The 10966-nt window shown below is 45.1% G+C and overlaps 1 protein-coding gene across 1 annotated transcript; it reads right to left on the reverse strand.

The window, feature by feature from the left end:
* Positions 1-4374: 4374 nt before the first annotated feature.
* LOC123124800 (protein RESPONSE TO LOW SULFUR 2) lies at positions 4375-5061 on the reverse strand. Its single transcript, XM_044545358.1, has one exon. It carries the CDS (start codon positions 4937-4939, stop codon positions 4631-4633), a length of 309 nt encoding a protein of 102 aa, XP_044401293.1. The 5' UTR covers positions 4940-5061; the 3' UTR covers positions 4375-4630.
* Between the last annotated feature and the right edge of the window lie 5905 nt (positions 5062-10966).

Here is a 10966-nt window from a genome sequence, read left to right on the forward strand (position 1 = left end):
CTCGAAGATTTTTGGGGCGATGTCTTTGGGACGGATGCCATCCAACCAAGAAGACTCCCTGAAAATGGCCTTGGAGCCATCACCAATTGTGACCTTAGTGACAGCCGCAAAGATGTCTCGATCTAACTTTCTATAGGGGAGCTCAGTACCACACCATGCCATTGGCGGGTCCTCCCACTCCAGCCATAGCCATCTAAGGCGGAGCGCGGTGGCGAACTTTTTCAGATTGAGGATTCCCAGGCCCCCATATTGCTTGGGCCTGCAAACGTGCTCCCAATTAATTTTGCATTTGCCGCCAGACAGTGTCAGTTCCAGCCCAAAGATAGGCTCTCCGCAGGCTGTCCAATTTCTGTAGCACCTCCACCGGGATGTCTAGTGGGGTGATATGGTAGATGGCCACCGCCGTGAGGACCGCCTTGACCAAGGCCATTCGGCCCGCAATAGCCACATGTCTCCCTCTCCAAGGTGCAAGCTTTCCGACTGCTTTGTCTTCAAGGTGCTGTAAATGGATCCTTTTGAGCCGTCGAATCGCAAGCGGAAGGCCTAAGTAGCGAATTGGGAATGATGAACGGCAGGCTGGGAAATGCTGCAGGATGTCATTGAGGTCCAGACTTGCGCACTGGATGGGGGCAACCAAGCTCTTCGCACAGTTGGTGACCAGCCCCGTTGATTCACCAAAGGAGGAGAGCGTGTTGGCAATGAAACTGACATCCTCCTTGATAGGGGCACAAAAAACCGCCGCATCATCAGCATATAAAGAAGCCCTAATGCCCGTGAAGCGGCTGCCTAGCGGGTGCAGAAGACCCTGAGAGGTGGCCTTTTCCAAGATGTGGTGCAACGGGTCAATGGCCAACACGAAGAGCAACGGCGAGAGAGGGTCACCCTGTCGAAGGCCACATCCATGCTTGATTGGGTCACCGGCAATACCATTGAGCAAAACCCTGGAGGAGGCTGTGGAGAGGAGAGCCGAAACCCACCCTTTGAATCGACTCGGGAAGCCATGGTGGGTTAGCAGCTCCATCAGATAATCCCATTTTACCGAGTCAAAAGCCTTCTTGATGTCAAGCTTGAAGAGGAGCAAAGGAGTTTTTTTGCGGCGAAATTTCCTTGCCAAGTTCCGGACATACAGGAAGTTGTCGTGGATACTCCTTGTTTTGATGAAGGCACTTTGCGCAATGGAGACGATATTGTTCATATGACGGGCCAACCGTGTTGCAAGGATTTTGGCAATGAGCTTTGCAACGGCATGTATCAGGCTGATGGGTCTGAAGTCTGAGATGTCTTCGGCGCCATCTTTCTTAGGGATGAGGGCGATATTCGCCGAGTTGAGCCAGTGGAAGTTTTCCGCATGCAGATTTGAGAACTTGTTGATCACCAACATGACATCATCTTTGATAATGTTCCAGCAGACCTTGGAAAATTTCCCGGTGAAACCGTCAGGTCCGGGGGCCTTGTCTCCAGGAAGAGCAGAGAGTGCATCCTTGACTTCATCCTCTGTGATGAGCTCCCCAAGGTCGGAGAGGTCATGGGTCGTAGGGGGAAAGGCGGACCAGTTGATAGTTTTCGAGCGTGGCGTACCCCTCTTGATAATGTTGGCAAAATGTGTCTGGACAATGCTGCTTTTATGATCATGGCTAGTCACCCAGCCACCTCCATGCTTGAGTAGTTAGCGAATATGAATCATCGTAGTGGATGTAAGTAGCTACCTGGGGTCTCTTTGCTTTCACTGCAGGAGTATTGGAACTGTACCCACTGAAATATGCAGTTTTAGAATCAATTTGACATTTGAGTATTGTGTGCTCTTATAGATATTTTAGGCCATGTGTTATTGGGGGACTTGTCTGCAGTTCGCAGATTAGTGATGACGGTTTTGTAGCTTGACATGGACATCAAGCAGTCAAAGTCTAATGAAGCTTGTCAGCTGGTGAACCATAGGAGGCGATGAAGCATCAACTTTTCGAAATTGATAGTAGTAGTTCAGAAACAAAGGGCCCAATATAGGTTATTTTTATCCTAATATGTACTCCCTCCGTTCCGAATTACTTGTCGCACGTATGGATGTATCTAGATGTATTTTAGTTCTAGATACATCCATTTCAGCGACGAGTAATTTGGAACGGAGGGAGTAACAGAAGTCGTTGCCTTAGTATTTGGGCATCATATGGAGTCATTGGTTTCTGATCTTTTCATTTAAGCGTGAAAAAATCACTGTAGGGCTCACCTTAAGACCAACTTACAAGGAATAAACATTGGCAACACCCTTAGACCTTAGTAATTGGGCATATCACATGGATTCATGGACCATGCACTCAGAGCTAATATCATTTCAAGGCAAGCGGCCAACCTTGTGCTAGAATCGTTTGTGTGTGTGTGTGTGTGTGTGTGTGTGTGTGTTTTATGAAATCGTGGTCCTCAATTTGGTTATAATGGAAAGTAGGGTGTCCTTTTGCCCAGTTTGTGTTCAGGACTGAAAGTACTTATAACTACACTTCAAACATTGCACATGCCCACTCTTATGGCTAAAAATCAAACTGTGCTTTACACCTCAGTTGTATTTATCCAGTAATCCTATGAGGTTCAGCACTTGGGTTGTTGGTTTACCGTTTACACACTTCATTAAACTAAAGGGGTCACCATAGTCACCATGCTGCTATTTCAAACTCTTCTGTGGGCAAAACTAAATGCCAAAATCTCTGCTGTGAGTAACAGGTCGCTATGTTTGAGAACCAACAATATGTTCAGTAGTCAGGCGAGGTGATTGTACCCTAGCCTACCAGGATCCAACCCCAAGTTTGACATCTTGTTTGTCTCACCAAGGTGGATCATGCATAGGTGATAGATGACGTACCCTTCGATAGTGAGGTGCTTTTGGACTTGGTCTTCTTCTGTGAATACGCGGGCATGTGTGTATGCGTCTGTGTTGTGTGTTTAAACCAAAAAAAGAGGGGAAAACAATTTGCTACATTTATTTGAGTTAAAAGTGTTTAACAAAAATGCCAGGTTTTTGTTTTTAAGCCATAGCCGAATACAGTCTTCTAAATGAAGCCATGGGCCAACATTTTGTTTAGTCATGTCAGCAATCTTGCAACTGATCCGCGATCCGCGAATATTCTTTTCTTGGTGTTTGGATATGCTTTCCTTGATGTTTGTCGAGACCCACTTGTGCTATGCATCTTTATACATGGCAGTATGCTTTGCTGGTGAGGTGCATGTGGTGGCAACCCCTACACCACAAGTTCTTTTTTGTGTGTGTTCATGGTGGGGCTGCAGACCCTCTGTGTCATGCTTTAGATTCTACGCCAAAAGGCTATGGCTCATGTCTAGCTCTGCAACCACCTAAAAATCGAAGAGGAATTCACATCTGTTTTAGTTGTTTGTGTTGTTCTGTTGAATCTCAAGTTGGAAATTTTTATCTTTAATTCTCTAGAAAGGTTTTAGAAGCCTTCTAGTAGAAGATTTACTGATTGATTTTACCCAAGTTTCATGGAGAATGCAGACAAGACGTTTTCCTCCTTCCAGCCTGGATTCCAGGTGCGTATCTGAACGCAGTACTCCTGATTAAAGATCAGGTCACCCTATTGGAGACAAGTCAGGTCATATGCTCCATCAATTTTTGTACCTCTTGTCTGCACACTTCCGCGTTCATGGTTATTCCGTGGAATTGTCTTGGTTTCTGAGGAGCATGACCATTTCACACCTCCAGTCAGCTATCTGGAAGATTGACATTTTTTCAGGATGAAAAGTTCCATGCCCCATTTCATACCTCTCTTTTTCATTACATGCGTGCTGCTGTCAAATATCCGAGGTCCCTGATTTGCCATTACTATTTCCAATTGCATTATATCAGTCAACTTTGTGCTGTATGGTGTTGGTCCGAAGTTTCCTTACTTTTGTTGCTTAATTGAGCAGCTGGTGCGGTCGTTTTCTGTGTGGCGTCACACGTCTCGTTTTCTAGCAGTGTCATCTAGTCGATTCAAATTGTTTGAAGAATTCCGTAACAGAGCGTATGCATTGCAAGTAGAATTCCTTGCTATAGTATAACTGTTGGCAGCTCACAGCTTGGCAACGTGGTCAGCAATCTCTCGACCAGAATATGCTGGCCGCACCCGCAAGAAGAAACCAGGAACTTGTCAAGAACACCGAAACATCGGCTTCCCCTGGGAACTGACTGCTCGTAAGGATGGTGAAACCTGAAAGTCGAACAATTCAATCGAGGGAAAATTTAGAGAACGAACGTCCTGTGGGTCGTCCTCCAGCGCGACGCACTCTGCGCCAATGGATATGGCTCGTGATCATCTCGTTTTATATGCACATAAGCTCGATCGTTGTCAAGGAATCCGTTGCGTGTGATATTAGATGAATGCATGCGTCAGCTCAAGTTTGCATCAGATCGGGGGCAACATTTAGATGTCCTCCAAGAGATTCGTAGTACTACACAAACAACATTATATACATCTCATCAAGAAGAAGAAAAATGTACAGTACATCCTAAACTACGCTCCACCACCACGGACGAGTTGGCATCAAACACACGCCGGCGGAAAATTTAGAAACCCGTACAGGTACAGCCTTGCATAATCGCACATAATAGTAGTAATAAGCAAGGAAACGCATGATGAGATTCGGTTCGTCAGTGAAGGCCGGATTGCACGACGCCGCTGTGGAGGCCGGAGGACCTGAGCAGGCCGTCCATGAGGGCGAGCCTCTCGGAGAGCGCCCTGACGTGCTGCTGGTACTCCATGGCCTGCGTCATGGCCTCGGCCTCCAGCTCGCCGAGCTGCACGCACAGCCGCTCCTCGGCCTCCTCCGCCACGGCCACCCGCGCCAGCGCTGCCTCCAGCTCCCGCCTCAGCCGTTCCTCCCTCGCCTCCGCCTCCGCCACGGCCCTCGCGAGCTCGGAGCTCTTGCCGTCCATGGCCGCTGCTGCCTTCCTCGCCATGCCTCCTAACTTCTCGGGGATGAGTGGGAGAATATGTGTACACTATAGACCTTTTTTTTTCTTTGAGGAGAATGCGTACACTATAGACAGACGTGTTTACGAGTTCGTTGGATCTGGATGCCTCTCAGGTTGTGGCGCCTTTTATATAGGCCGGGCCGGCTGCAGCTGCCGAGGGAAAGCGGGAATGTGTCCAGGTTCAATGAACCAATCGGGCACGTTAGGTGTCGGCGTACGTGTACAGCGCTGCTACATATAAGGTGAGGTCATCATTCGTTGATAATTCGATGCTTTGCCCGTACGTCTCTCTCTTATTGCATTTCCTCCTGGTTGAGAGGTGAACGTGGTGGGCGGATGGATAGTCAAACACCAGCAACCACAACTTTTGCTTGATTTGTCTAGCACATTCTGGCCGTTCGATCGAGCGTCGGAGGGTAGAGGTTGGAGAGACATACGAGGGTGAATATCGGGTGATACAGAGCGAGTTTGGATCATGCCCTGGCCAGAAAGTACCTGGCCTGGAGCGTGCCTGAAAATTGCCTGAAGTGTGTTTGGTTGCTACCCTGGAAAAACGCATGCGTGTCTGGCCTGATTCATCTGTACTGTGATTAGCCTGGACGGTTTACCAGGCATGTGGCTTAGCCTGGTTCAGGACATCTATTTTGGACGTCTGGGTGCCTGGCTCTTGATTAGTAATTTAATATTTGGATGTGATGGTGGGCTCCACACTAGTACAACATTTTACCATATAAAACTATCTCTAATACTTCACCAGGCAAGGCCACCAACCAAACAATGCTCTCCCAGGCTAGCCTGGCCAGGCACAAAATTCAGACTTTTCAGGCACATCCCAGGCATCAAAATTCTCCAGGCACATTGCCCAGGACACAAACCAAACTGGCCCACAATCCCTTACATGCTCCCATGATACCAACTTGAAATATTAAACTTAAATATTTTAAAAAATTCTTTTTTTTTGTAAATGTTCACAACACATGTTTTTTTTGCGGGTATACAACACATGTGTTTACATCTTCTAAATAATTCAGATCCAAATTCAAAGCACAGATAGAGGAAAAAAATCTTCATCGTCATCAATAGTGTGAATAAAGACAAAAACATGGATAGTTGCAAAGGGTACACTATTCACATCTCGATTTGTCTTTTTTTGTTTCTCTCTTTGTACTTTGAATTTGGATCTTAAAATTTTAGGGATTGTAGACACATGTGTTTTGAACGCTCACAATTTCCTAGGAATTTTTTGAACCATATAACTGGCGGTATCACCTGATATCCTCCCAGATAGATGATTGACCTCTCCTCCTTCGATCTCAAACATTTCTTCCATGAGGATGCACTTTTCAAACATAGGTAATTAAAATATCCTGAAATTAGTGAAATTGGATCAAACCATCTAAAAAGGCATAAGTGACATGAGAAGCATCCATCACGCATAATGCATATATGTCCCTCTTGAAGATCATATTTAGATGAATGATCTTCAAGAGGGAGTTGTTTATGTTAGCTGGGTTCAATCTTGCAACTAATCTACCGCAATGACAAAAGTGGAAAACTTGTATTGTGTTGTTGCCACTAAGGATACAAAGATAGCTGTGTATTTGTCCTTTATACTACATGCATCATGTCACCATGCTTAATGCAATGCTCCTTTTCATCTATCACTTCGCATGCTAGATAGCGGTCTTGGCTGTCGGATGGACTACTGTGCATGGTGTTCAAGGTGTCGCATCTGGCTTGGTACCGTCTGTGATGATACTCATGGCGGTCTCCTCCGTGTCGTGCCGCTCATTGCGAGCCTTGCGCCTGCGTTGAGGACCCTATGGAAGAATGCCGGCTTTTGGAGGTGGAGATGTTTACTCTAGCTGCGAAGGCTTCTCAAGGACGGGTGCACACAAGTGGTGATGGGCGCTGCATGCGGCATTGTCGGGGTCACCAACCCTTCGATTTGGGCATGCGGGCTTGTAACACCCCGGATGTCATGCTACAGTGATACCCTGTTAATGGTGCCATGCCATCACAATTAATTTTGCTAAAGTTCACTTTGATCCAAACCTAGTCAAATTCAAATTCAAATGCAAGTCAAAAAAATTCAAACAGTAAAAATAAATTGTTTGTTGGGTTGCAAATAATCATTAAGTAATTGTAGTGTAGGAACCAACATCATTTGAAATATTTAAATGCCCCTAACCTATTTAAAACTAAGCCAACAACATTAAAGCATACCATTTCAATTTAAATAAATAGCTAACCATTTCAAAGTAAATTGTAACTCTGTGTGCTAGCTCAGATCATTGCCTAATAATCATGGGCCAAATTTCATAGTTAATTAAAGTCATTTAGTAAGAATTTAAAATGTAAAACAAAAAATAATAAAAGGAACATAAAATAAAATGGGAAATAGAAAAGAACGCACTATACACTTGGCCCAACGCTCACTGTTTCAGGGCCAACCCACCTAACCTCCTCATCCCCTACTGTAAGTGCATCTAGTGCCACCCCTAGTTGGTTTTGGAGTATTGATGACAAAGTTGGTTGAGGGACTAATGCATCTGTGAGAATTGCAGGATAACGCAGGTAGTGTCCCTCATTGATTCGGTTTACCTACCGGAGATGACCCCTAAAAATGTATGAAGACATTGAAGACAATGGTGGTGTGTGAAGATATTCACATTGAAGACTATGACATGAGAAGACATTGAGTGAAGACTATGGAGCGCGAAGACTGTGTTGTTTCGTTGTTTCCTTTTCTTCTTTGTTGAGTCATAGGAACCACCGTACTGTTAAGTGGGGTCCAAGTGAACAAAGTCAGAATGACTGAAGTGATGCTCAACCTAAATCCTATGTCTTCGAGCGAAGACAATGAGAGCAAATCTTATCCAGAGCTGGATGAGTCAGCTTTGCTTGTAGCCCAAGTAAAGTTGCCATGTGTGTTTGAAATCTGACCGTTGGAACACGTGTCAGTTCCTTAGTGACCCAGGGTCATTTTGGACATATCAGGTCGGGTTGCCTTGTGGCTATAAATAGCCCACCCCCTACACCATAAATTGGTGGCTGCTCAGAGTTAGTTTACGGCTTTTGTCATTTGAGAGCAACCCACCTCGAAGCCTTTGAGAGAGAGAAATCCTTGCGAGGACAAAGCCCAAAACACCCAGAGCCAAAGAGTGTTAGGCATCACTGAAGTCTTTCTGTCTGTGTGACCTGAAGACTTATTACACTTGAGGACTGTGTATCCTCCAGCCGGTTAGGCGTCGCGTTCTGTGCATCCAAGAGTCATTGTGGATCGCCGGTGAACAAAGTTTGTGAAGGTTCGGAAGTCTACCTTGAAGACTTACCAGAGTGATTGGGCGAGGACTGTGTGTCCTTAGCTCAAGGGGAATAAGATGAAGACGCGGTCTTCTGAGTTGAATCTCAGCCTCCCTAACCAGACGTACAGTTGTCACAGCAACTGGAACTGGTCCAACAAATCCTGTGTCTTCAACAAGTGACTGGTTCTATCTTTTCCCTCCCTTTACTTTGAGTTAGTCTTCGTGAAGTCATTGCCTATTTGTCTTATCTATTTGACTTCATTGCTTGACTACTATCGTTGATTGGCTTCATACTATCTTCCATCCTGATCCTTACTACCTAGCTGCTATTAGTCTTTGAACATTCACATAATTGCATACTTGACTATGGCTTGCTTGTTGTAGTTTATCTTCCGCTACATATCAATTAGGTCATTTCTATTGCTTGTCTTCAAAACTTCCACGTTTTGAAGACTTTGATAAAAATCGCCTATTCACCCCCCTCTAGTCGATAACTAGCACTTTCAATTGGTATCAGAGCAAGGTACTCCCTTGTTCTGTGTGATTCGGTTTAACCACCTGGAGTTTAGCTATGTCAACTACAGGGATAATCAAAGTCTCCGTTGCGTGCCCCGTGTTCGATGGAACTGAATATCCCTACTGGAAGAATAAGATGCGCATGCATCTTGAAGCCATTGATGTCGACCTCTGGTATGTCGTCAAGAACGGCGTTCCCAAAACTGGTGAAGGTGTCACCCCTGCTGATGTCAAGAAGTTCATTTAACTGGACTCGACTGCAAAGAACATCATCTGTGGTCATCTGACCAAAGGATAGTATGGCCGTGTGAGTGCTATGGAAACGTCAAAGCTAGTCTGGGACTGGCTATCCAAGGTCAACGAAGGTGTCTCGACACAGAGAGACCAAAGGATCAGTGTTCTTCGCAACCTCTTCAACCGCTTCAAGAGAAACGACAATGAAAATGTCCAACTCATGTTTGATCGCCTCACTGACATCACAAATGAGCTTCAGGATCTTGGCGCCACTGAGATTACCAATCATGAAATCGTCAAGATACTACTGAGATCACTTGACAGCTCCTTTGACACCCTTGCCCTCATGATACAAGAACGCCCTGACTTCAAGACACTCGATCCGTCTGATATACTTGAGAGGCTCAACACACATGAGTTCCAGCTTTCCAAGAAAAGAGATATCTATGGTCCCAATTATGGCCGAACTCGCGCTTTGAAGGCAAAAGTTGTTTCCTCATATGAAGAAGAATCTGATTGCAGTTCTGATGATCCTGAAGACATTGGAAAGGAACTTGCCATGCTTGTGAAGAAGTTCCAGAAGTTCACCAAGAAGAAGGGCTTCAGAAAGTCTTCACGATCTAGCTCAAGAAATGATGAAGCTTCCACTCATGACAACAAGAAGAGAACATGTCACAAGTGCAAGAAACCTGGACACTATATCTCTGAGTGTCCACAGTGGGAAAATGAGAAGAAGAAGAAGAAGAGCAAGGAATATGATTCTGATGACAAGAAGAAGAAGAAATCTTCAAAGTCTTCTTCTAAGTCCTCATCAAGGTCTTCATCACATAAGAAGAACTCATCTGGCAAGGCTCGTGCTTTTGTTGGCAAGGAAATGGATTCAGAGGAGGAGTCTGCTTCTGAGGAGGCAGAGGTGGAGTCTGAAGAAGAGTCCAACCCTGGCTTTGCAAGTCTGGCTCTAGCCACAGCCTATGTTGCCAAGTCCAGCTTCAACACTGAAGACAATGACTTCCACACCAACGCTGAAGCTGATGACATGGACGATCCTGCTCCCACCTACTGCTTCATGGCACGTGGTGCCAAGGTAAAATCACGTGATGCTTACTTTCAAACATCAAGTGAAGATGACTCTGATTGTGAATCCAAACCCAGCTACAAAACACTCGCTAAAATTGCTACTGAACAACAAAGGGCTATGGAACATACTCAAAAACTGTTAGACAAAAGCGATGACCTGTTGGACGCGGAAATGACACGTTCTCAGTCCTTAGTTGAAGACATAAAAAATCTTCATGCTAAGTACCAAGAACTTGAAAGTCTTCATGAGACGCTCTCAACCACTTATGAAAGGCTCTCCTATGATTATCTTCAAAGGAAGAAAGAGCTTGAGAAATTGAAAGCGGCTCATGAAGATATTCAAAAAGAGAATGAGTCATTTCGCGCTCAACAGACCAGTTCCGCTCAGGATGGATTTGAACCACCATGTCTAAAATGCATTGAGCGTGATAACGCTACCTCTGTTGCTGAATGTTCCACTGCTGCTACTGTTGCTTTGTCTTCAACTACTGATGTGGTAGCTAACCCCTCTATTGAGGATACCACTACTATTGCTGATGAAAATGCTAGGTTGAAGACATTGCTTGAAACAGGGATGTATAAAAGTCTGAAAGGACATCAGACACTTTGCGATGTCCTCAAAAAGCAAATTCTGAACCGAAACCCTAGGAAAGAGAGTGTTGGGTTCGAGAGGAAAATGAATGTTGATGGTTCCTACTGGAAACCTGAGCAATATCCCAAAACCACATGGGTTGCTGCAAAGGAACCTTCAGTGGATCCATCCACCTTATCTGGCTTTACCTGTGCTAATCCTATTATCATTGATGAATCCTTTGATGCAAACTATAAACTGTTCAAAAATCAGAATGGTGAAGTGTTTGCGAGGTATATTGGTACT

Source organism: Triticum aestivum, chromosome 1B (assembly GCF_018294505.1).
Source record: "Triticum aestivum cultivar Chinese Spring chromosome 1B, IWGSC CS RefSeq v2.1, whole genome shotgun sequence".
Classification (NCBI taxonomy): domain Eukaryota; kingdom Viridiplantae; phylum Streptophyta; class Magnoliopsida; order Poales; family Poaceae; genus Triticum; species Triticum aestivum.